This window comes from Pezoporus wallicus, unplaced genomic scaffold (genome assembly GCF_028554395.1).
Source record: "Pezoporus wallicus isolate ANWC-B61680 ecotype Strahan unplaced genomic scaffold, APGP_CSIRO_Pwel_v1 contig_6464, whole genome shotgun sequence".
Taxonomy (NCBI): domain Eukaryota; kingdom Metazoa; phylum Chordata; class Aves; order Psittaciformes; family Psittacidae; genus Pezoporus; species Pezoporus wallicus.
The window spans coordinates 4,907,976-4,935,621 of NW_026642130.1; the positions used below are offsets into that span (position 1 = coordinate 4,907,976).

Here is a 27,646-nt window from a genome sequence, read left to right on the forward strand (position 1 = left end):
AGTCACATGGAAAAGATGAGGGGTGATGGGCACCAATTACTCCGGGGGAGATTCTGGCTGGACACAAGGGGAAAAATTTTCACATTCAGCCATTGGAATAATCTCCCCAGGGAAGTGGTGAATTCCCCAGTACTGGACAATTAAGATTTGGCTGGACAGGTTGCTGGATCATCTAGTCTAGGCCATACTTTGCCTAGATAGGTTGGACCAGATGATCCTTGAGGTCCCTTCCAACCTGGGATTCTATGATAGGGAATAAGGAAAGAGTTCAGAAATGTAAAGAGGTTGAAAGCTAAAAAAGCACATGGCTAGAAGCCGAGTTCAGATGAGAAGCCGCAATACATTGCAAAAATTAAGATCTAGGTTCACCCTAAGCAAAAACACTGCAAAGTAACACTGACAGTAATAATTACTCTGTGAAACTATTTTGCAGGTCTGAAATGAAACTGAAATACATGTAGTATCACATTGCACAAAACCAGCAAGGATTAAAAACTATAGTTCGTATTTAACATTCTAGTGGCGGGGTATTTAAAATGACATTACTTAATACATGTTATCTTTCAGTCCTCCCACAGCTGAAGAGTTGTGTGGTACCTGAAGGAGTCAGCAGATGGCACCCATGGCACTCAATACAACCAGAGCACACGCATTCTGATGTCCTTTCATTCATATACAGTAGACTCTTCACAGAAAGTGTGGGTTTTTTTTCTGCACCAGCCAGGATTTTCCATAACACAGCATAAACAGTCTAAGTGGGTATAAATCACGTTTATCTTCAACTATCAAGGTGACTTGCTGCATGATCATTAGGAGCAAGGAGAGATCAGAAGCAAAATAGCGCTTTTCACTTACAATGTTTTAATCTCAAATTCCACAATATTGGTGGGTTTAACCAGTTTTCACAAGTGATGCATCTGTGTGAGAATCCCAGTTTCAAATACTGTTGTACCTCATCCTACATATATCTAAGATATGACCTCAAGAAGAAAAAACAAAACCCAACAAATAGTCCACATACATACAGATGATGGTTAGAGATGTATCGTAAAACAGAAACACAAAAGGCATTAACAAAAATCTAAAGCTTGCCTAAAAACCAGTATCACATTATAACTACAACTCATGTATTACAGGTCTGGGGTTAACAGCAGTCCATACGCTACAAGGATAGCTGAAGATCTTTCAAAAGCAAGAATGAGCAGTGAGAGCATTAACTGCTAATGCAGAATTAGAAGAAAAAGCAAGATAGGCTGATCTCTTTGAAAGATTTGGTACCTATCCAGAAACCATATACCACCTCTTTGCAGCACATAGCACACAGAAAATCCCAAACCACTGTCCTCACATGACTTTCAGCTTATGAAGAATTTTCTGAAAACCCAGTGCCTCTTAATGTTTGCATCTGGACTCTCCTCCCCACCATTCAAGATCACAGAATCATAGAATGAATAGAGATGGAAGGGACCTTAAAACTCATCGAAGTTCCACCCCCAGCTGCAACAGCAGGGACACCTTCCACTAGACCAGATTGCTCCAAGCCCTGTCCAGCCTGGCCAGGAACACTGTCAGAGATGGGGCAGCTACAGCCTCTCTGGGCAACCTTTGCCACTGCCTCACCACCCTCACAGGAAAGAACTTCTTCCAAATATCTCATCTAAATTTCCCTTCTTGAGGACTGTATTTTCAAGCAGGGATACCATGGACCCAAAGCTTTCAAGAAGAAATATCTTGAGAAATAGATAAACAATCTGCATACAAAACAGTCATGAATAAAAATGGGAGAGACATAAATTACGTGACTCTTATCATGGTGTCTGGAAGCCAGCCCCATAGTGCACACCAGCCTGTTACCAAAGCCTTAAAATGGGGAACAACTTCCTCTCAGTCAGGGCTGGGACCCCATTTCCTCAGCATCTTCTGAAGTTCTTAGTTCTGTTCTTCCCTTATGAGCCAGCCAAACACCAGAAATGCAGGGAAGAAATGATCATACATCTCCCTAATACTAGTTCCAGTAACATCAAGCTCAAAATTTCTAACTGATTGCATGCCACAGTCTAACAGTATCTTTATGCTTTTTAGACTAACTACAAAACCAATTAAAAGAAACACATACCAATTTGCATCCCCCCTCCTGCAGTGTAATAAATGCCTTCATTACACTCTTGCCAAGGATACTGTAATTTCTTTTTCCCATAATGCTATCGTATTAACTTCCAGCTCATTAGTCTCTATCACATGAAAAAGGTTTGCTCTTATCCCTCTGAGACACACACATAACATCTACAATAGCTGCAATGCCTCTGCTTCTGTATTAAGTTTCAAAGCCCGGTACAAAAGTTACGTAATTTAAGCAGCATAAAGCACCTATAAAATGCAATCAAATTAGAGCAAGACAGCCTACAGTTAAAAGTGATCACATTAAAGCAAGTCAATAAAAAAGTACAAGATACATTATTGCCAAAGCCATTCACACACTCATACTACACAGGAAACTAAGGATTTGAATGAACTCCTCAGCTGACCGAATGGTAAAGTTCATCAGCAGATCTGCTGCCCAAGGAGTGGACCTGAGAACATAGCCATAGAGAAACCATTGCACTACTGCACCAAATGCTAGAACTTCCATCAGCTGCAAAGAAGCATGAATTAATCTGAAGAAAATGTGTTTTCAAATGTACAGAAGTAACTGATTATTCATTTCACCTTGATTCAGCTCTGAATATGATCTCTCACCTTTGTGCTCAAGTCTGTGGCAGAACCTGCCTTAACCAATGCCACAATCCTAAAGCTGCTGCCTCACAGTTTTCCACTCCGTTATTACTTCAACTTGCCTTCAAGCATCCCTCATTTTTCTAAGACATTTCTACCCCTATTAAACACTGACATATTAATTACATTAAATTCTGGTGCAGTGTTGTTAATGTAGATTTTTTTATGAAACATTTGAGAAGTTCATTAAAATAACTGGTAAAGTTGTAGATTTACTGTTTTGAATGACATTAAACCAAAACATGACTTCTGTAAATGCAATATCTTTATGCATTGGTAATGAAAGCTGACCTTCATTTAGAAGCCTTTTCCTTGGTCCAGAAAACTGATATCAGCACTTGTGGATGGATTAGGAGCTCTGATGGTATTAAAATAAGGAACAGCTGCTGCCCTAACCACATTAGAATGGCTTTACTGCACTTTTTGATTTCTATCAGCTACAAAACCAGTAGTTTTGTTGACTTCAGAATGACAGCTTGCTGGAGGGAGAAGGGCAAAACTGTGTTTGATTATTAGCAGATATCAGCCGGTAAGAACTACTTAGTGGAACAAACCAAAGACTTTTCTATAAACTGCATAAAAGCAGCTTTTCCCTTTTAAAGATGTAGCTCTTGCTTGTGCCAGCAGATATAAGAAAGGTTGACTTGCTTTAATACACACTGTGCCAAGATACGTTTCACTTAGATACATGGAAGCTCTTGTAGAAATGACTGCTGGTTTATTCCAAGTGTGACCTGGTGTCTATCTTCTTGCTTTTATATCGCTTCATAAAAACACACTGCACCTTAGATTGCCTGATAAGCAAAAAGGCAAAAAAAAACAACCCACCAGGTATAACACTAGTCAAGAATAACAAGTATCACCAGTTATGATAAATCCAACCCTCACAAACTTGGTAGACATGAAATAGAAAAAAGCTGCATGAAATATTGCTGCTAGGTTCTCTTATCATCCCCGAAAGCAACATACCCTACTATCATCCTGGGGAAGAAGAGGCTCAGTATTCCACGTATATGCAGTCAAACTTGCAAATATCTTCAAGCAGGATAGTCAGGAGGAGAAAAATACAGCCAACAAAACTTCTCCGTCAGCAAAAGTCCTTGGTTGAACTCAACATCCCAGTTAACAGTGGTAGGGAATTCAGAGGGAAGACACACTAGCCTCAGCATTCCAGGCCAAATCTCAACTTGCTCAAAGATTAAAAGGCATTTGAGTCCAGGAATTTAGTTCAACCAATTAGAGGAGACAGATGAGTGCAAAGTGGAACTTTAAATCTAGATTTGTACAGTGTTTAGGAGTAACTAAATTAGACCTTCCCACAGCTTATCCTTCTATGTTCATTGTGCTAGAGAAACTGACTTACAGGTAAGGCCTCTCAATTCTCTCTGGCTCCCAGAACCTGTGTTTTCTCATGCCACAATTGATAGTCCCTAAACCTTTACATGGATTTACCAATACCTTTGTTAAAAATCTTATTATTCAAAATTTTATCTATAGGAGCAGAACTGGTAAGAAAATTGCATCCCTATACAAAAAAAAAAATTACTCTGAATGTCCTTTCCCAGGAAAGATTTCCCACCCACCCTGGTTTCTTGAGATAATGCATTCCCTCTAGACTGCAGAGCAGAGCATGAGCACAGAAAGCCAATGCTAAAAGAATTTTTCCATAGTTGCTCTTAAGGCGAAAAGTACATTTCCAAATTTAAAAAGCAGACAGTAACTGCTGTCTTGTGTGTTCTGGAAAGAACATTGCTCAATTTATTTTTGTAATTTACAAACAACTAGTATTGCTTGATGCTCTGAAGCACTACTGCAAATTTCAACTGCAATGAACGCAGGCCTACCTTTAACCCAGTTGGTCTTTCGCCAGGCACATTCTCCCATCAAAACAAGGGCATTTGTACCACCAAGCACCCTGTGCAAGGATGGGAAAATAACCCCAACTACTGTATAAATTATTAGACAGCATCCACATTACAGACAGTGGTGTTTCAGGCCCAGAAATTCTTGGTAGTCTTTTTTTTTTTGATAGGTTGCTTCAGTTTTTTTGTTGCTTTAAACACATTTTCAGAGCAGGAATCGAACATTGATTGAATAGAATAATATTTGGAGCTTTGTAACTCCTGGATAATCACGTCCAAATATACCTTCTACTTGCATGGCATGAAATAGGCATATGCACAGGATCAACCTGACTGTACTGTTACAGCTGCACAGTGTTCTTCTTTGTGTTTCTTCAAAGGTTATCAAATCATAAAGTTTATGCACCTTCCCAGAAAGACAGAAGAAATGCTGAAGCCTTTCAGTAACAGCCAGAATTACCTAAGAAAGAAGATGGAAGGAATGCCCAAACCAGACTAAGCTAACAACTCCTTACAGTTCCATTCGAAATTCCGCAGATCACCTCAGAGAAAATTGGTGTCAAACCCTTTATAAAGACATAAATGCAAGTTGTCTGAACAGCAATAAGAGTAACCTTAAATAATCTCCTTATAAATATGTATTAAAATTCTGAATACACAAACCACACCAAGCAAAATTCATTTTCTTCCTCCCAACCAGAAAGAATGCTCAATAGTTCCCAAATGTCAATGAAAGTTACCTTTGCTACTGTTCTTAGATATAAAGAAGTTCTTTCCTGTGAGAGTGGTGAGGCACTGGCACAGGGTGAGCGCAGAGAAGCTGTAGCTGCCCTATCCCTGGCAGTGTTCAAAGTTGGACGGGGCTTGGAGCAATCTGGTCTAGCGCAAGGTGTCCCTGCCTGTGGCAGGGAGCTGGAACTAGACAAGGTTGAAGGTCCCTTCCAATCCAAACCATTCTATTAAATATCTACACCTCTTTTAGGGTGCAGAGAGCACTTGTATAATGCTGCTGAAAAACCTGGGATTATCACTCTAACAGTCAGATGGGAACTCAGATGCCAAGCAAAAGAGGTCATAGGTGTCTTCAGCAGAAATACTGTATTAGACCGAGATGGTTTACACTGAAAGTATTTGAAATTAGTTACAGAATAAAATATGAATGCCATGGAAATGCATACTTGTCATAGCAAGAACAGCCTCCTATATAGCTTTTAGTTCTTAGATGTCAGTAAACTACCACCCAGGGAAGAGTACAAGACAGGATTCCCAAAGGGCAGCTACAATTCATGAACTGCTGAAGGACACTGCTCCCGCAGCTTTTCCTTGCAAGCTGTCTGTATTTTTATTTTAGTAGATGCAAATACAGTATGTAGTAGAGAAACACCTTTTTTTTCCCCCCCAGAATGACAGGGAATAACATTAATCCATTTATAAAGCAGAACAAACCCAAGTGGGTAGAGATTCCACAGCTCAAGGCACAGTCTTCTTCAAGTGGCAGTTTCTGATACTGTTATCATATCGATAGATGAAAACCTTACAAGGTAGAAAAACTGAAAGTAAAACAAAGCAGCAGCAAGTGTACCAGGAAGGCAGAATGAAGCCTGCATTCCTTTCCAGCCTTGGAGCGGTGACTTCATCTTTGCTAGGGTGACCTTCCACTGAGACCAGGCTTGAATATTAATATTAGACTAAAAAGAAGTATGCCACCCTCTAAATATAATGATGACTCAACACCTAGGGGCTCCAGTGATGTAATGTGAAGTCAGAACCTCTTTGATCATAATCGAGATTTTTAAAAGTGAAGGCAAAAGGCACAGATCTTCCCTTGCAGGAAGACTGCCTCCTAGAGCATCTTCTTGAATTAGCCTGGAGGAAAAGGGAACCAAAGAAACACTTCACACATGGCAGCAGACACACTGGCTTCCCTTTGTTTAAAAGGAGCACTGAAAAGACACATTTCAATTACATGCTTCAGAGTCAAAGCATCAGTAGAAAGGTTTGTGTTAATCCTAGAAGTGAGAAGTTAACAGTAACCCAGCAGACCACTGAACTGTCCAGTGTCTTTTACTGCACCTTAAAAATAAAAATAGCAGCGTGCAGATGCGCTTTGTTGAGAAAGCCAAATTCCAAGTATAAAAGAAAAAAGCCTTTCCAAGTAAGGCTATAGAGTTCTCTTAAAGCATCAAACTTGAACAAATATTCCAGCACTCACTTGAGGTAGCCTTAGATCTTTTTCAATGCCCAAGCTCAATAATACATCTTTTTAAAACAAAGGTAGTCTAACACAGACTTCTGTAGTAAAAGCAAGTCATCATCCAGTATATGTGAAAGAACCCCTCATGAAAGAGGTAACCGTTTTTGTAATAAACACCATTAAACTAGAATTATCTTTTCCATTGTTTTGTTAATTTGACCTCTTTTTTCTTCCCTTTCCCACTCCACCTCCATTAAGCTCACTGTTCAGGAAATGCATTCCCCAGTCTTGCATTCACACACTGACCCTCCTCTTCAGAAGAACTTTTTAGGATACACTTCATCACAAGTTCCAAGAATCACAAACTGGTGGAGGTTGGAAGAGACCTCTGAAGGCCCATCTTGAACAACCCCCCTGCTCAAGCCAGCTGTCCAGGACCATATCCAGAGGCTTCTGAATACATCTGTGGAAGGAGACCACACCACCACCCTGCGCAACCTGTGCCAGTGCTCTGTCACTTTCACAGTAAGAAAGTGTGTCCTTATGTTTCAGTTTGCACCCATGGCCTGTGGTCCTATCACTGGGCACCACTGAAGAGAGCTGGGCTCCATTTTCTTTGCACCCTCCCTTTAGGTGTTAATACACACTGATAAGATCCCCCAGAGCCTTCTCTTCTCCAGGCTAAACTCTCCCAGCTCTCTCAGCCTTTCCTCATAGGAGGTGCTTCAGTCCCTTCATCATCTAAGTGGCCCTTCACTGGACACTCACCAGTATGTTCATATCTCTAGTACTGACAATCCAGAACTGGATGTGTCTGGTCACTATTTTCTCCTGCAGAAATAATAATTTAATAATTATCAATAATAATCTCTCCTATTGGTTTTAATTAAGTTAGCAAGAAAAAGCACTTAGTGGACTTCAGCTACCATTTCCTAGGCAGCTTCACCATAACTAAAATGCTCAGAAACTGATTTTTCATTCTTTATCCGAAATACAACTATCAAGTTTAATAGCTGCTCCTCCTGATTTGAGCCAAAATAGTGGCAAAAGGAAGAGCATACAGCCTCTAAACAGCTTGAGGAAACACATCCTTCCCTCACATAAGCATATTCTAATAATGTCAGTTTTGTGTAAGTAGTTCCTGAGGCATTACAGCATCTGAAGAAACCATCTTAAGAGACAAAGATGCTTCACTTTGACAGTGGGCTTACCAGTTTCAGCCTGAAGGAAACTACAGTCATAATACAGAAAAGGATGTTTTTATGAAACAGTGATATATGCATAACAAATTTACAACAAAAGGTTTACTATCCAGAAAGCCCTAGGGGCTACGTGCAGCAATTAACTGTTAAAACACACACAGACATCCACCCTTAGGAATAATCAGTCATGCCCTTTGGCTCCCCACCACAGTTGCTTTTTCAGGAAAGATAAAAGGAGCAGTGCCTCCCATTCAGTCACACCATCAGCCAAAAATAACAGTCTCAATTTTGCCATATCTTAAGTAGTCCCAGCAGTTTTTCCAAGAGACATGTGGTAATTATCAGGGTTTAGGAGTATTTTCTATTTAGTTTCTTTAGAGAAGGATTTCCATGACCCAACAAAGCCAGTGCTGCACACTTCAAAAAGCCTCCCCCTACCATTAACAAGTTATATGCTAAAATAAATGATCGTAACACAGAACAGTTATGGGGCACAACCGAGTGTGACCCCAGATTTGGAACAGGGTTGTTAAGATAATCTACTTCTCCACACCTTTGTTGGCCTTTAAAAGCTAAAAAACTCAGTATTTTCTAGTTGCATTGTAAAGAAGGTACAATTCTATTTTCCATACGAAGGAGCAGGCTATCCATGATAGGAGTGGAGATAAGCAAAACCACACCCCCACCTCAGCTGTAGCAAGCTGATAGCGTATTGATGCTGCTAAGCCATCATGCGCAAATCCTTAAATGCCTGTATCATTGACCCAGATAGGGCATTCTCCTGACCAAGAACACAGTAAAGCAAACGTTGAAAGCAAGTATTTTTTTTACTAGATACTGTTACTGTAGCAAAATCAGATATACACAGCCAGTATAAATTTATATTTCCCCTTTCTTCTTCCAGTGTTTAGGATCAGGCAGTGACTCCTGAGCAGCTTTCTTTACACCAGATGGCAATGCTCATCTTCAGATTCAGGGCCCACAACTCTTCAGACTCACTCTGTGTTGAGACCTTAGGGTGCCAGCCAGGAGAAGACTCGAGCCTGGCCTGATACAATTTCTTAAAGAACATGGCCTTCAGCTGCAAAAATTCCTCATCTTCAGAAAAACAAAGGTCCAAAACTCAGGTTTCCTGCAGATGCCATAGTCACTCTTGATAAGGCAACACTGGATCCTTTCCAAGAAGTGCTGTACAGCCATATGAGGTTGGTGAAAGTGTATAAACGATACAGAATGCAGTAAGATCAGACAATGTGAATCAGCTTATCCACAGTGCTGGCATACATGCAGGTAAGTGTTACCCCCAGGCTGCTGCCAGCCCCTTCTCAAACACAAACTGGAGCTTAGCCTGTATCTGACACAGTACTTAAGTGTCTACAAGTTAAAACACAAAGGAGTTAAGGCATTGGCTTTTAAAACCCATCTTTAGAAAGAATATTGCTTAGATATTTGCATATTGAAAGACTGAATTTGACAGTTCAGCCTCTTAAGGCACTTTAGCAATGTAGCTTTAATATTGTTGCATGCCAGAGCCACTTAGAAGCTTATACATTTAAGTATTATTTATACAGCACATTCACAGACCAAATCTAAACAACCTTTCAAAATGACAGGTTTCTCTGGCTTTCTTTACCAGCTAACTTGTAACTTCCAAACCAATCATACCTCTATTTTCCTCCTAAAAGCATAGGTCAGGAGTAAGAGACAAAAGATACACTGCAAAATCATTACTTTCTGTGGAATGGATAACACAATGAAACTACTACAAATACAACCACTACTGTAGTATGTTTTTTAAAAAGTTTAGTGTACCACTACTTTTACACGGGATCAATATATAACTGAAGATATGATTATCAGCAGCATTTATGGTGTGAGATTTTAAACTTCAGCTTAGTAACCTGACAATATTTTATACTGAATTCATGTATGCTCTTATCATGCAGCAATGGTTAATAATAGAAAGGATTACCAGTATTAATCAACTGGGAACATAAGTGCATGTTCTACAGGAATAAAAATCATAATCAGCTCCCCAGGTCCTTGGATTTAATGAGAAATCTGAAGGTAATCCCATCTGGTTAAATACAGATTTATGGGGGTAACTACTTACCTGCCAACAGAGCTATTCAATCTATGTCATTGACAGCTAGTTTACAGAAATGCACATGGAACAGAATACCCACCTCCACAACCCAGCTGCTATTCTTAAGACATCCTTAAGCCCTGCAAGTCTTTGGGGATTGCTTTCCCACGTACTTACATAATCATCCACTCCATTTTCTAACTAAGCCACCAGCTAAATGCCAGAATAGAGCTCTCAGCGAAGAAAGCTCAGGAGCAAGTAGGGATAGAATCTCTGCAGGAGACAAAGAGATTCTCTAGTTCTGGGCACACTTCTTTTTTCTTCCTTTAAAATTATACTTTCAAACCCCTTCAACTTAAATGAAGCTCATTACTAAATGGTTCTGAAATTCCACAAAATGGCACATCATAAGTGCAGATGTGCCTATAACAATTAGGCTAGACTATTTCATCAGACAATTAAGCACAAAGCTATCGGTTTTCCATTCCTGACATCTCCATCAGGAAGAATACTAGGTTAAGAAACAGGAACTGAACACTTCCTGCAAAAAGTTGATTTTTATAAAATTATTTTTATATTAAGATATTGTTTTCAACATTCTGTTTTAGTCAAACTACAGAGTTAAAAGTAATCTCGCATAGTTCTTCTTGTCTTTGTTCTACTATCATTCATTTTAGATTTTTCAAATAAAATAGTATTTCAGATAACTTAAAACATTTGAGACCCTATCATTCATACAACTGCCTGAAAGGAGGTTATAGTGAGGCCAGGGTTGGTCTCCTTTCCCAGGTAACAAGTGATAGGACAAGGAGAAATGGCCTCAAATTGCACCAGGGGAGGTTTAGATTGAATATTAGGAAAATTTTCTTCACCCAAAGGGTTATCAAACATTGGAACAGGCTGCCCAGGGAAGTGGTGGAGTCACCATCCCTGGAGGTGTTTAAAAGATGCGCAGATGTGGCCCTTAGAGACATGGTTCAGTGGTGGACACTGCAGTGCTAAATTAATGGTTGGACTCCATCTTGGAGGTCTTTTCCAACATAAAAGATCCTATGAGAAGATACAGTAAAGGCAGCCTCCCATCACAGTGGTACGTGATCAGCAAGTGGGAGAAACTTTCACACGTTTAACTTTGCCACCTCCATCACAACTGCAGCTACAATTCCTATGAAGACCTGTACCCACATTTCAGTATTCTACAAATCTGAACAAAAGAACATTTTTGCTCACCAGAGTTGATAAAACCTTTTTAAGCTATTGAAATACATGTCATGGCAGAATATTGTTGTCACCTTACAAAGAAGGCACAGTTTGGATCCATTTTCTCTGTACAGGAAAGATTAAACTGTTTCACTGAAACTGCAGTAAATACAAACATAAGGCATATGTTTCTCATGTATTGAAAATATGGAAAGCAACACTTTACCTTGCTGTTCTCATCTTCAAACACAGACTGGTGAACATTACAAGCAAAGAGAGAATTCGGGAGATCGTTGAAGTCAATTATTTCATGAAAATCTTCCTCTGCAAAGCATCTCTTTAAATCGCTGTCTCCATTTATAGAGTAGAGCAAGAAGTGTGCTCCATCCTCTGCGATACAACCATAGTGACCCAGGCCACGCATTCCAAAGAAGTACGAGTCTCCCCTCATCCCTGGCAACAAGAAGAGACACAGTTACACTACACTTCAAAAATATCATATGCACAAGTTAACCAGAAATCCTTAGTTTCGGGGGTTAGTTCACAGAAAGCGTACTTAACACTATTTTAAGGCAACAATTGGACTCTGAAGCAGCCACTAAAACTAGTTTCACCAAAGGGTGAAATAAAGGGGATCTGCTTTAGTTTTAATTATTAGCACAGAAAAGACCTAAGCATACCAGCACAAGCTGCTGAACACAACCAGAAGCGTTATTTCAGTGCCCTTGCCCTAAAGGAAAATACTGGGTTGTATTTAGGTTTAAGAGAATCATGTTTGCTACTGGGAAGGCAGGCTGGTGCTTCTGAATTCACAGTCAGCTTAGAGAAAAAGTGTAATGCGTTGGGTAAGATGAAAGTGAAAAAAACTTCAACAGTTAAAAAAAAGCTAAGGGAAGAGTGGACTTGAGAGACGATTCTCAGCACCCTTTAGGAAAATCCTGCTGCCTTTGGAGCCTTTACTCCAAATCCATCGCATAGAAAGGTAATGTTATGACACACAAGTAACAAGCCCATACATCAAATACTATGCCTACTATTGATAACAACAGTAAACTTCATACCAGCCAAGAGGAATAAGTAAAGGTCCAATTAATTATTGGTGTGTTAATTAGTATAAATTCAGGTATTCATCAATCCTTAGTACAGGTGTAATACACATCAGCTACAACCTCTACAGAGCTCCAATAAGCTGACTAGAAGTCATGGAGAAGCATAATAAATCCCCTGATACTTTTGTTTCTTTTAATCACAATATGTAATCATTGGCTGGTTTTCCTCCTCAGAATGAGTTAAAGAATTACATAAACAGTATGCTCATCTGTTTCTGATTTACTCTACTGCATGCTTGCTATTCTCTATAAATAGTTGTAAATATTAGTTCAAATACACTATTTAGGACTAGTGTCCAAAATTAAACTCTATGGGCTTATTACACTTAATCTTGGTAAAGCAAAGCTAAATTAGTTCAAAGCTTGATCCATTCATTTAAGAGGTCATGGGATCAAGGCCTAATCAGGTCATATTTAAGAGACCAATATAGAAGACTTATTTCTGAAAATTAAAAACTGAACAGAAAGACACAGGAATATTAAGTCATCGTTAATGTCTTCTTGAATCAAAACCTACCAAAACCTGTTTTCTTAATCAGTGCTTATGCAGCTGTGCTCAAGTAATGATTTTCTTAGGGGAGCAGGGCATTGCTTTGACATTCTGCTCATTTTTAAAAGTGATAAATTTAGCCAAAGAAGATGGAAAGGGACATGGCGGCAATCTTTGCACCCCAAAAGGCAGCTGCAAATGGAGAGAAATAACTTCTTGCTGCCAGGGCTAAGGCAGAGAGGCTAAGAACCACACTGGTACCAACACATCACCAGACAAAGCCATGATAGCCCTTGACAGTGCTAGGTAAATGGTTAGGACTTGATGATCTTAAAAATCTTTTCAAACCTGCACAATTCTACAGAGCTAGTCTGCCATGCCTGTGCCTTTCATATAACTTCATTTCTGCTGCTGCTCTGAAATGATACTTGGCTGATAACAGCACATCATACCGTGACATAAGGTTACAGAAGTGTCAGTAATTTTATTGCTGAGGTCTCAGGGCTAACAACAGAAGTCCTCAAGAAAACAAGCTGAAGTCATGCTCCAAAAGTATCAGTTTAGAGCACAGAGTCCACTCTTGCCACACTCTGATCACATAACAGAGACAGATTTACTAGCCAGTACTATTTCTCACAACAGCTAAGGCTGGAAGGGGCCTGGACTGGGCACCTAGTCCAAACCACAAGGTCAGACCAGGATAACTCAGGACCTTATCCAGAGATAAGCGCTGTACAGCAATACCACTCAGAGCACATGTAGCGATCTGCAAAGAGCTGGCAGGTCACAGGATCTTAACTGTCCTCCTTTTCCAGGTACCAAAGTATGTTACACAGCTAAAACCAGAATAGTTTTCTAGTGCTTTATTCCATGCATGTGATTTATGAGGGAGGGGTTGAAAACAAGCAAGAGTGCAGTGCTGTAAAGAAGCAGGTATAGTATGAAAGCCTCTGGCCAATTACCTCCTTTTACTGTATCAACCTAAGGATGGGTTTTTAGACTATCCCATGCATACCAGTAATTTCACCAGCTCAAGCTGGTATTAGCACATGTATCTCCAACTAATTTCAGTTTAGGAATTTAATTGTAACGGAAAAGAAAGCCTAAATAAGTGGCAAAAGAAATGCCTACTTCAACAGTAGGCATTAATGTAGTAGGAACTCAGTATCACAGCAATACTGCCTCTGGTAATTGAGCCAACTCACTTGAGCCTAGTATTACCATGAATTTCTGTATAAATGTACCCAAGTACGTACCATGAAAAATAAGCAAAACTCACAGCAGCCACTACTGGGGAAGACACTTAAGTTCACTCCGGCAGAGAATATTAATAGATCTTCTACTCCAAACACAATCTCTAAACATGCTTACCATCATGTCTAGCATGTGCTGAGATTCATTGCTTCTAGGTTTATAAAAATAAACTTCAAGCCCAATATGTTACAAAATAAAGTTTACATGCCTGAGAGTATGAAGTACTTCATTCACAACAGGCAAAGTTCTTTCAGTCAGTGAAAATTCTGACTATTTTAGAGTCATACTGGCCAAGAACCTTCCCCCCCCACCCCAAACATTAAGCTGGAGGAGTCCAGTCAGCAGAAGGGGATGTTTCAAGCCAACTTTACACAACAGACTCAAAAGTACAAAGATGACACAAGCTGATACTCAAAAGTTGAAGGAATTTGGATTACGAACGAACATTCAATAAGCATCCTAGCGAGAAGGGGAAAATTAAACCAAACTGGGAATAGCGAAGTTTAGGACCCACAAGAATGTCCTAGGATATAATGAAAGCGGGATCTGCTGGTTGAATGGAACTTGGAGGGGACAAACATACTTGAATCAGCAACATTTGTTAGCACACTTCAATGCTTTGGGCTGTAAATTCAGACTGAATGGACAAACAAGCACTTCTGCCAAAACATGCAACATAATCGGTCAAGTACTTCAGGCTTCTTGCCCCAACACCAGTCATTTTCCTACACAGAGGAGGGCCCCACACAATCTTTTGTAGTAAAGAAAGCATTTCCTGCTCCGATTCATGGCACAACCAAACTGATACAGTTAAAACACCAGGCCTAAGGAAAAAAGGTTGGGTTTAATTCTATGCATAAAGTAGGTAACTGACCTGATCAACTTAACAGCTGTGTAAATATTTGTAGCAACCAACTTAGGCCCAGTTTGGGAGCAGAGAGACAACAGCAAAGGTTGGAATTGTACTTTTCAGCAACTAACCTACTTAAAGAATTCATGAAATTATAATCTTGAGTTTTCACAGCTCCGCATGAACTTCATAATAAGTCACATATGGGACATTATCTTCAGCCAGTCATGAGTTGGAAATCTTACCACCTTCTGCATCATAAATAACTTTACACATATATATAAAGCAAATAACTACACATCCTTTATTATGTCTGTCAAACTACTTAAGGCTCAGGTATTTTTTTGCTGGTAGCATTTTGTAGCTTCTTTGAATTTACTTAGCTACAGGCAGTCCTCTGTCAAAAAATATTATCTTCCTGATTATTCTACTAATTTGGAACAAAAGAATTTACATTTCAAATCCCTTAAAATAATTAATTCCAAATCATGTATAAACCATGAACTGCATTGTCATATAAAATAAACCAAATTACAAGTCATCTTTTATGTAACTATAATACAATCATGTGATCACATTCCCATTTATATTAAAGCTCCTTTCCACAACTGCTGACAAAATAAGCTAACTCCTCCTCTCCTGTTGTCCTTCTTATAAAAAAAAAAAAACAACAACCAGAAAGACATCCAAATAAGAATAAACCATTGTCATCTTGCCTTTAAAATGTAAGGACTCCAAAGAGAGCTGTGCATTTGCTTCTCCCTTCCCAAATCAGGATATTTTTAAACATGTAAGATACCAGGAGCTGTCATCCAGAATTTCAAAAGAAGTAGCAACACCATAACAGCAACACTAAGGCATCATCCAGCACCAACACTGATGCTAAATTAGTTCACCAAGATCTTAACAGGGACCACACTAGTAAACTCCATATCAGAATTGTTCCCCTTCAAAGACAGAAATATACACAAACCTGAGCCCAAGTCCAAGTAACCTAATGCTGATTGTTTGCCACATCCCTTTATCCCCTGTAAATAAAGTTCACCCATATGCAATCTGTGTTTCTATACTATTTCTGTATTTGGTGTAGGGTTTTGACCTTAAGCCTTCACATCAAAAAAATACTAAATTACTTGAAATTTCTCCTCCTGTGGTCAATGTGTGTAAGAGCTTGAAATCTGTGACAGTTCAAACCACGAAGCAAACACCCTTCCCATAGGAACAATTAGGTTATGTCAGTGTTCAACCCTACAGGTACTGTAACTGAAAGCTCTGTAGAGATTCCAGGTGGGAGCTAAGCATTCACTCTGTCACCTCACTATTTTTAGACATGCTACACCTCTAATTAAAATTAACAGAGACTAGCAAAATTTCATATTCACTGGCAAATAGCTTACCGAAAACTGTTATCAAAAAGTATTGCTTTTTTAGCGTTAAACCAAAAAGGCAAAGATGTACATCCTGTGATGGAGTCAAACCCCTACAGAGCAAACAACTGCAGCTGAAATTTTGCTAAATTAAGACAACTTTAGCACATGTGTCTGAATGGACCAAAGCTTTATATACCACCAAGCACGTAGAGATTTATCCATGTTTCTTATGGAAAATAATAACGCATTTCTTTGGTGACCATTTTCCATTTTTAAGAGGTCTTAGGAAGAGTCCCTGAGGGACATCAAGAAACAGGGACAAATCTTTTGAAATTGCTAGGAAACTTTACTTTTTTTTTTATTAAACACTGCTTGCCATGACAAACATGGCTAAAAATAGACTAAAGCAAACAAAATGGTACAAATAGAAGCTTTAAATATAATCATTATAAACTAAAAGTACTATTGAGTCCCAAATACAAACCTGGAAACCATAATCTACAGGAATTAAGAAAAGTTTTGGAAAAAAGAAAAAGGGGGTGGCAAAAAAATGTTGAAGTTGTTTTTCTAGAAGGGTCCAGAAGAGGTACAGGGATTCTACCTCTGCTACTGAAAGTACAAAACCAAACAGCAAGCTATACCATAATTTGGGGGGGGGGGCAGGGCAAGATCAGTCTTTGAATAGTCACTGAATTAACAACAGCACAGTCACCAGTTCCTGTCATGTCAGCCTAAGGATGCAGCTCCTGCTGAAACACCCGGACCCACAGTGAAGACTTCAGCAGAAGGCACAAGGATATCAGGGTAGTTCAGATAATAGTAGCCTGTTAAAATTTCATTCCATTCTGCAAAATTAACACTGGACACAAATATTTTTATGGGGTGGTAATTCTTCACTGTGGAAAGCTCCCATCCACTTAAATTGATGTGTTTTCCTCAGAGAGAGCAGAACAGAACCTCATGTGACAGGATTAATGAGCTGTTGTAGTCTCAAAAGTAATACAGACTATAGTCACCCCTTCCCTCAATCTGCACCTCAGCATCTCACACCTGGACATGGACTATTCCCCTTACAGTAGTAAGAGTTACTGGTACTGTGGAGTCCACTTGCATTTTTAACTCCAGTTTGGTTAGCACCACACAAAAATAGCCTCAACCTCCACTATTGCTCTTGCAGAAGTGGCAGATATGAGGAAGAGGATTTTATTATTATTTTTCCAAACACTATCTGGTGCAAATCCCAAATATTCTAATCCTTTCCATTGACATTCTAGTCATATTAAATTTAGCTGAGACTTTGTAACTATTTTTGGAAGCTTTTAGCATCCAAAGGGACTATTCAGTTTTATTCATCTAAAGCAGGGCTGGCCAGCTCAAGCAGTTCAAGACCTGCATATTGCTGTGCCTCCCATGCCAAGGATGTATCCCGTGACTAGTAAAGGAACTCTGTTGGCCTTGGCTTGCCAAGTAGTCTGTACCTGAAACCCTGGAGAAAACAAGCCAGCAGACACTGGTGCTCAACCCTACTAAGCCAAGACTCCAGCACCATTCCACAATGGGAAGATGATACTATGAGCAACCAATGCCAGGCATGAAGATTTTACACATGGTTCTTACAGTCAAGAGCTGAGCCATGATTAATCGACCACTACGGTTACCATGGTAACATTAAGGCATTCAAAGAACAAAAATCCCCAAACCAAAGAAACCAGAACAAGCTTTTGGATTACCTTCACTTGGCCTCTACACTACACTATTTAAAGCAAGCCAGTTTTATAAGGGACACACAGCACTACAACATTGCTGGCCTGCAGCCAGACCTGTCACCTCACACAGAGGTCAGTGGAACACATTTAATAGCCCTCTAGCTTGTAATGTGAAATTCATAACTAGACTCCAATTCCTACCAAGACCTACTTCCCTTTTCCCTGCTAGGAAAAAAAAAGGAAGAAATCCTGTATGTCAGTACCATATGCAACAGGAGCTGTTCACAGTGTTTAACTCCTAGAAGGTATTCAACACTGATGACTTGGAATAAAATGTCATTGTTTCCTTGAAAAGAATTTTCTGCTGGTACACACAAGTGATTTAACATAAAAAACACCAAGGACACCAATGCACCGACAAGCATTTTCAAGACAAAATAAGCCACCAAATTTAAGTAAGCACTGTAATATTTGGAAAGCAGCAAAGAAGCTATATCACATAGCTGACAACCTTCTCAGAAATTTAAGGAGAATGGGACAAGAAAGGCAGCACTTACTAGATAGCAAATTTGATAATTTCCATAAAGTAATCTTCTGTCCTTTCGACTATTTGTAGTTTTTGAGATTTATGCTCTCACAGTATCCAGACTTCCATCTGTTCAGGAATGATGTGCGACCATAGAAAAAAGAGCTTTCCTTTTCCACAGAGCAACCATTCTAAGTAGGTAAACAACACTGAGCAAACCGATTTATAAGTGCAGAACTCGAAAGTTTAACACAGTGGCACAGCACAGCAAAGCATAACCTCTGATTAAACTTTAGTTTACACTTGTGCAGTATGATGTCTCTCAGCTGTATAAACCTACCATGCATTTTCCTGTTAGGAAAGTAGATTACACTCCAAACTCACGCAGTAAAATGACAAAATACTTTAAAGGGATACAAAAGAATCTAGGAGAGGCATGTAAACAACAAACCAACAATTTCGGAGAGCTACATGGCCTATAGACATCAAACATCGCTGCGCGACACTGGACAACTTTAAAGCAGCCCAAGAAGATTCTCCCTCAGAGATACGAACTTCGTTGCATGCACCCCAGCTTTAAGGTGCACGAGTAGCCGGGACAGGTCCGCAGCGCTGCGAGCACCCACCTGTCCCGAGCCGGCACTCATCGCCTCCCGCACGGCCGCGACCCGCTTCCCGCCTGCCCCACATAGCGGGGGCTCCAGCACCTCACCAAGCTGCTCCTACCCGCACCGGCCGGTCCACCCCCCTCAGCGCGCGGCTCCCCACCGCCAATCGCAGGAAAGCCCCGGGCTCGCCCAGTATCCGAAAGGCCTCCGGCGAAAGGAGCCCCGAGGCAAGCGCGGGTCCCGAGGTAGGGGGCAGGACAGCGGACGCCGCAGGGAGAGCCGGCGGGGCAGTTACATAACCCCGCCAAGGCGGGCGCACACCGCCAGGTCGGCAGGGCAGGGCTGCAAGCGGAGGCTCCTTCGCGGCAGCGGCCCTACCCTTACCTGCTGCGGCTCGACCGTCCTGCACCTGGCCGCCCGCCTCCCCTCAGCCCCGAGCACCGGAACGCGCTAACAACTGCTCACCGAACAACACACACCTCTCGCTACCCGCTCCACTACCGCGGGGCCACAAGCCAATCAATAAACCCCTCCACCCAAACGGACAAGAGGGAACCACCAATAAGAATGCGAGGAGCAAACTGGCCCCGCCTCCTTCATGCCCTGGCCACGCCCCTCACCTCCCACCACTTCGCGCCGGGTCTCGGTTATCGGTGCCATACCTCTGCTCTGTGGGGAATCAGGGGAGCCTAGCGGGTGTTTCATGGCGGACCCGGTACACAGCGAGGGGTGGGAATCCGGCAGCGGCTTGTGTCGTGTTACCGGTGCGTGGCAAACCTTCCCTCCCTCAGTGTGTTGGTCCCCCCTGCCGTGAGGTGTGAGGTGGGGTGAGGTGGGGAGAGGTGCAGCGGGGAGAGGTGCAGCGAGGAGACGTGGGATGGATGTGAGAAGGGTGGGATAGGTTTAGATGAGGTATAAGGAGGAAATTCTTCCCTGTGCGGGTGCTGAGGCGCTGGCACAGGTTGCCCAGAGAAGCTGTGGCGGCCCCATCCCTGGCAGTGTTCAAGGCCAAGCTGGACACAGGGGCTTGGAGCAGCCTGGTCTAGTGGAAGGTGTCCCTGCTTGTGGCAGGGGATTGGAACTGGATGAGGTTGAAGGTCCCTTCCAGCTCAAACCATTCCGTGATAGGGCAAAGTTAGGTGGGATGGGGTAGGGAAATGTGGGATGCAGTAGGGTGGGAGAGAGGAGATGAGAGTTGGGGTAGGGTGGGATGGGGAGAGGTGTGGTGGGTTACAGAAAGAAAAGGGGGGATGGATGCTCACACAACGCCAGTGCACCTCAACATGGTGACAAACCTCTGAATGCCCTGTGGTGCCTCTGGGGGATGGAGGTCACAAGCACCATTCCCACCTCTAACCCCCAACCAGGAAACTGGCCCTTGAAGTGAGCTCCATCTCGAATGGATCCAGTTGTCATCCCTTCTTCAGGTTAACAGGTGAATAAGGTGTACCTCCCCCTTAGAGATGGGGCCAGAAGGTACATTTGTAGGACACTTAAGGAACATCAAGGTTATAGCAGAAAAAGGCTTGTCACGCTCATGATTTTAAAAAGAAGAGAAAGCATTCAGATGCCCCCAAGGCATGCTTTATTAAAGGAAGGTCTATTTTCTCTCTTCCAGCCATGTGTTCAAGACTACTAAGCATCAGAAGCTAATGCTGATTTTCTGCAGTCTTCACGTTGGAATGTAATAGAGATTTAATCAATAGGGTGATACAGAAATGTAAATAGGTTTTTGTAAAGCTGGCTTTGAAAATCTATAGAATATAATGGAGAACTAGAAGACTCCCATATAATTGTTAAATACCCTATAAAAGATCTGTGGAAGGAATAATTCTCCATTAGTTAAAAAGAAGTATGCCATTTATAAGCAGCATTTTCCAATAACAGCATGAAATAACTGTTGTAATGAATGAGATCAATAGCATATCCCACCTGATCTCTGCAAATATGTACGAGCAATGCATTGTAGGTTGTTGTATTTGCAAAAGAAGAGTTTCTTCCTGGTCCCATTAAGCAAGAACTGACTTATACCTTGATGCATATGTGGTTTAGACACCTTTCAGGCTTTCTTCTTTGGTTCTAATTTTATTTTTTAATATATAATAGGTAACTGATAGTAGTAGTTATTATTTCTTGTTTTAGCCTTGTGCCTAAAATGTGAATCCCTGACCATGGTTTTATTGCTTTAGGCACTGTGTAGAAGAGAAAGCAAGCTATAAAACCAAGATACCACAATACAAACTAATCAGGTTTTAAATCAAATTATATGCTTATCATCTTGGGTTTTGTTTTAGGAATTACACCTGGTAGGATATCTTCCTTTGTCTCCATTTACATGTGTTCCCTTTGCATAATGTCTTATTTTAATATTCTGAGTAGGAAGAGCTTTTACTGTCCCAAGTCTTATGTTATAAAATTTCCTTGTGTCTTCTTACCCCCATGCCTCTTAACCATGTCTTGTTTACAGTAGCCAGTCTCAAGTTTTATTCTTTTTCATATTTTCATATTGGGAATAATATTTTCATTGTGATGATATTGCCGTACTGTATGCTTTCCTTGTAGTAAAATGGGAATCTCTACAGTTATGGAAACAAGCTAACCCATGTTCAGAAAAAATCAGGAATGCCTAAATCAGTACTTTGGCTTTTATATGCATCCAGACATTATTTCTAAGATGAAGGAGGAAAAAAACAAATTCCACCATTTGCAGTAAAAATGCCTTCAGATTAGATAATAATGAGAATGGCAACAATTGCAGGGGCTTTAATATCCCCTGTTGCAAGCATTAAACATTTCTATTAGGGAAGGTCACAAAATAATACATTATTCAGACATGGAAAAATGGCACTGCAAAAATAAGAGACTAATAGTATCTAAGAGACCGGTCTCTTTGGAGTCACACCATTTACTCACTTAGGCCCCAGTAGGCAACCTGTGCTTCCTAAATGCTGTGGGTATTGTCCCACAGCTGAAGTGGTTGTAGAGTGCCAAAATCTGTAGGAAGCTGAAATTCTGGAAAGAATACCAAAGGAGGTGATGAAACAGCTCCTACTTGCAAGATTTGCAAGCAGTGCTGTAGTCCTGCTCCCACAAAATGAGTGGGAGTTTTGTTACTGATACCTTAGAGCACAGGCTTAGCCCATCTCATCCAAATCCTGAGCTGCTCATTATCTTCACTCTGCACCTGCTTCTTATCTCCAGATTGCATCTGTAAGCAAAAGTGGCCTCTCAAATGTACTGAAGTAACACTGGTGAATTTCAACGCAACTGAAGTACTGCAACCAAAATGTTTTTCCCCTCTATGTTATGCTGGCTTCTCAACATCAAAATACAAACACTGACTCAGTCCTGCAGCCTTTGCAGGAGCTTTGGTGACAAGAGCTTTCTCTTTTCAGCAGAAATGAGTAATATCGCAAAATCTGTAGAGTCTCAAGAAGTGAATGCTTCTTTTGTATTTGTACTCACTGAGATAATCCCAAATTCTTTGGCCAGATATGGATGATGATTTCGTGCAAATGTCTGAGTCTGGAGATTAGAGTGGATAAAGTAAGTAAAATTAGTGTTGACTTTATCAGCATTAGCGTACCCTTGATTGTTTCAGTTACTTTTTTAGCATATAATAATACTGTTGGATCCCTCTACTCTCTATCTTATCTCCAGCAGCCAAGACTAGATGCTTAGTAAAACAGAGTAAAAAAAGAAGACCATGTATTCTTCTCCTATTTACCTTATGATTTTCCAGCAACTAGTGAGGTAGGGAATACTGGAATTCAGGATTGTATCCAACCTACTACGCTTAGTAGCTAACAGTGGTCCTGTTCTCTAGGAGTTTGTCTTTAAGTCTTTTTGAGCCCGTTTTTGCTTTTGCTTTCCTCAGTGTGCTGCGATAATTCTTAATTGTGTAAGAGCATTTTCAAGTCTTCCTAATTGTTTTATTATGTTTTTTTTTGTTGTAGAGTCAGTAAATGAAATTTCTTATCTGACCTTCTCACCATCATTATTTTGCAGACTTTAATTGGATTTCCTTTCAGTTATTCCCCTTTCAAGCTGATGCATTTTTCTCTATTTCCAGTGTGAAACTTTACCACCATCCTCTCTATTCTTTCTGATTTTACTAGAAAGCACTACTGTCTTTAAAACTTTAGTTCTACTAAAATGACTTGAATTTTGGTGGATCTGGAATAGGCAAGAGCTGTGTGGCTGAAGGACTCAGAACTCTGAGCGTATGAGTCTGATGACTTTGGGAGTCCCTTTGTCACATAAGAGGGGAGCTTCTAATTCTGAATGTTCCATTCCCCTTTTTGAACACTTACTAGCCCCACATAGACATTTTTAGAGAGCTTTCCACTTCAACCTCCAGATCTCCTGCAGCAAGGTGATAGCTCAAACCAGTGTCTATGTATGCTGAGCTAGGGTTATTTTTTTCCCATGTACATTACTTTGCACTTATCACTGCTGAATTTCATCTGCTATTTTATCACCCAGTCACTCAGTACATTGCCTCAACATTGCCTCAACACCTCTTCAGTTCTATCCTGCATGCATATAGCAACTGCAAAGCAGCTTAGATACAACATATTGCAGATGTTTAAGTAGAAATGTGCAAAGCAAAGACTGTCTCTTCTCACACCTCACCCCCCTTTTTTTTCTTTTTCATTTCTCGACAGATCATTTTGCAGTTTCGGGTACAAGAATAATAATTGCACAAATGCAAAATTGCTGCAGATGAGAATAGCTTGCTGTAAAATTGCAGTCCCTGTAATGCCCTTGCACATGACACTCCATGAGCAGGTTTATCACGGAGCAGGGCTGTTTCCTTCTGTGGGGGTTTGGAGATGCAGAAGAGCACAGGGATGCTGCTTCTCTCCAAATCTGGTATGTGGGGGTCAGGCAAGTGGGGATAACCTGCGACACCACTCTGGGAACCCCTGAGCTCCCAGCCTTGCAGTGGTACAGGCCCTACAACTGGCTCTGTTGCTCCCTAAACCCTTTCTCTGGTATGACCCTTTTGTTCCTGAGCATCTTCAGGGCCAGGCAGGAGGCTCGTATTTTTTAAGGCAACGAGAATAGGAACAGAGTCTTCACATCTTCCATCCACTACTGAGAGTGAGGATTGCCTGAAGAAAAGTCTTTCTTTATGACTTGACATAGCAAAAATTCCATATCTAACATAAAGTGCCACAAAATAGAGCTTTATTACCTTACAGCTAACCCTCAGTTTTGAAAACAACAAAAATGCCATGTCCCGATTTCCGGTTAAGGAATATTTTTAACCAAGAAATGTTTTTTTAGCCTAGATGCATGATAGATTGAAGGAGAAAATGGGTTTCATTGACTTTTGAAACAATCTCTATTTCAAGAAATAAAAAAAAAAAAAAAAAGCCTTTTGTTCTGTAACAAAGAACACCTTTAAGTACAAGTACAGTTCTCTCAAATCTGAAACATTATGGCCAGATTTATATTCTCCCATTTGAATGAGGACACTGGAAGATGAGGAGGGTTTAATTTTGTTGAAATACATGAGGTATTTAAGATTATTGTTTTCACTTATGTGCTTTCTGTTTCTTCTCAGTTATCATCATCCCTATACAAAATGAAGGCAGCGCTGCTTCTATCTCTGTACATACCTGCTCCCAAAGCTATGACCATCTCACTCTGGGGAGAAGAGGGATGACAAACTGCAGAGGTGGAATGGTAAGGAAACCGATTTCCTTTTTTCTTTAAAAGATTATTTTTTCCTCTTGATGTCCTTCTTTCCTCTTGATGCCCTTTGAGATTCTGCAGACCTTCTCTCTGCAGAATCTCAAAATGTTGTAACTGCTTCACTAAGGTCAAGGCCTGTGCAATACCATGCAAATTCAAAAGCAGTCTTGGAGCTATAGTCACAATTCAACAGCGTGAATGCTAATGTCGGCTCCAGTTCCTCAAGAATGAACTGTGGTTTGTTGCCCCATGTTAACAAGTACAATCACTTGATTTCTAGGATTTACCTAATCAAAATTAAGGGAGCTAGAATATCTGACTTGTCAAAATGATCATAAGGTTATAGAGGAAATGACAAAAATGCCAGACAAGTAAAATCCAGGAAGTGAGCACAATTTAACCAGAACATAAGTTTAGCCTCTGAACATAATGTCTCATCTTTCTGATGCACTGATTTCTTTATTTTTTAGACTGAAATTCTCCCAGCAGGAAATGTCATATGAGGAAGTGCTGAACATCATGACGGTATTTAGCAAGTAATTCTTACCACCTCTCCTGCTAGTTCTTAGATTTGTGAAGAGAATTATTAGGAGTGACTTGCCCATTGTGACCCAAATGGAAATAAAAAAAAAAGCAATGAGCCATAGCTGTGTGACCTCAAGCCAAACGCTTCAAACTCGTGGACCTAAATATAGACACCTAAATAAATGGCCTGATTTTCAGAAGCAGTGTGCAACTCTGAGAGTTCTAGGTGCTCTGAAAAATCAAGATGCTTATGTAGGCATGTAAATACAGACTGAGCTGCTGAATTTGTTATTTAATCTGCTTCAGAATGTAAATAATTAAGAAAACAAAGGTACTACAAATACTATTTTTACATGTTATTTAGGAAACCACAGAGTGTAATTAACTGTGAGAAACTAATAGCTAATAGCATGGAAATTACTGTTTATTAATTGTTGAGAAGTGGAATTCCCCTAGTTCTGGAGCACAGCTAGACAGCTTTGATGGAGAAGTCCATTGTACTAGATTTCTTTGCCTTTTTAGTAATCTTTATCCATAATTACAGAGATTGACATAGAAACGCATTTAAAAATGTCAGATTAAGGAGTTTTGTTTATATTGAGAGAACTTAAAAAATTATATGTTTCATCATCTTAAAGTGTGATCCATGGTCTTAAGGCTTTTTGTATTTTCTTCCTGAAATCATCATTCCATTATTTTGACACTTCTAGGTGACTTTTGAAGGCATAACTGGAACATCACCGGAAGCAGAGGACCTGATCTAGTTGAAGATGGCCCTGCTCGTTGCAGGAGGTTTGGACTAGATGATCTCTGTAGGTCTTTTCCAACCCAAATTATTTTATGATTCTATGATTGTGAATTATGGGTTATTGGTCAGCACATGACATCAGATGCACATTCAGTTAATAGAAAATAAGCAGCTCAAGCAGGTAAGTAACAACCGAGACTGTATTTTTGTGTCTGAATTATGCCTAGAAGTAAAAACTTACACACACAGCCTGTTTTGACACTTCTACTATGACATGTTTTGTTTAGACACATTATATTAGTGTATGCTTATATATAGTATGTATTATGGCATCACTGATTGACAGTTGGCCCCTAGATGGTGCCAGTACCTACAAACTGCCAGCCCTTGTGCAAGGTGAACACTGGAGATGGCAAAATGGAAATGGTCTTTGTGACACAGATATTCTTAGGCAGTCATACTTTCCACGACACTGAGTCACTGCATCAGAACATCTCTGAAGAGAGTCCTTCTGCCACATCACCCAGAGGGAAGTCTCTACCCCTTCCTTCTGCTTTCTCAGCAGTGTGACAGAGCTCCAAAAGAGATAGCTAGTCCATCCAGTCATTATTCCCTACCTAAGCATCAATCTGCCAGTCATACCCTTTTAGTACTGCACTCCAACTTTAAGCTTTCCAGATATTGGGCAGCCTGGATATCTGAAAATCCTGAAGGAGAGAGTATACTGGGTTTACAGCTGAGCTGGGAAGGGGGAAAAGGGCATTAGTGAAATTCCCAGAGAGGATGGGAACAGTAAAGGGAAGTTTAAAAGGAGAGAAGAAATGGATCCTCTGGTCTAGATTCTGCTCTTGGGCTGCTCCAGGGCTGCTCCATGCCTCCTCTGGAGGAAGACTGCTCTGCTGTGAGTTCATCATGTAAATCTGCAGAAAGGGCCTTGCTAGAGGTGTCCCATTCAGCAACCAGCCTGCCAGCACCAGGTTGTGAAGTACTCAGTCCAGAAGGTCAGACAGCCCCAGCTCCCACCTTTTGCCCAGCTCCCACCTTTGACCCCTGTACAAAGTTGCCAACACTGGCACATCTCCATGTGGAGGGATAAATGTATCTTGTCATGTGCAGATCAGTGCTGGCAGGTGTGGTAGCTCAGGATGCTTTAGCGATTGCAACTTTTGCTATGTTCTGTCACTTGCATTTGTCCTGTCTTGTGGGTATGTTGAGAACTCATTACCCAGTTTATTCCTACAGACCCATGTGCCTACATGCGCTAACCATTCATGTCCAAAAACCTCAACCAGACTGCAAGGCCAGAGTCTGTAAGAAAAATTTAGCAAAGCTGAATATGTTGATGAATACCCGAAGGACAGAATATAACCATCTCCTGCTGATTCAGGTCTTTCTGTTATTTTAAGAAACAACCAGATCATTGTGATAAGACTGGCTTTTA

At 40.6% G+C, this 27,646-nt stretch overlaps 1 protein-coding gene across 2 annotated transcripts in view; it reads right to left on the bottom strand.

The window, feature by feature from the left end:
* Positions 1-18,693, bottom strand: part of RCAN2 (regulator of calcineurin 2) — a 72,943-nt gene extending 54,250 nt beyond the window's left edge. Inside the window, exons 1-3 of one of the 2 annotated variants that reach the window (XM_057427533.1) lie at positions 18,653-18,693; positions 11,543-11,769; positions 5,041-5,094 (exon numbers count right to left, since the gene is read on the bottom strand). In XM_057427533.1, the coding sequence (XP_057283516.1) occupies positions 5,041-5,094; positions 11,543-11,767 (279 nt within the window). In that variant the 5' untranslated portion in view covers positions 11,768-11,769; positions 18,653-18,693. The remainder of the gene's footprint in view (positions 1-5,040; positions 5,095-11,542; positions 11,770-18,652) is intronic. The other variant, XM_057427535.1, reaches the window with a different exon arrangement.
* Between the last annotated feature and the right edge of the window lie 8,953 nt (positions 18,694-27,646).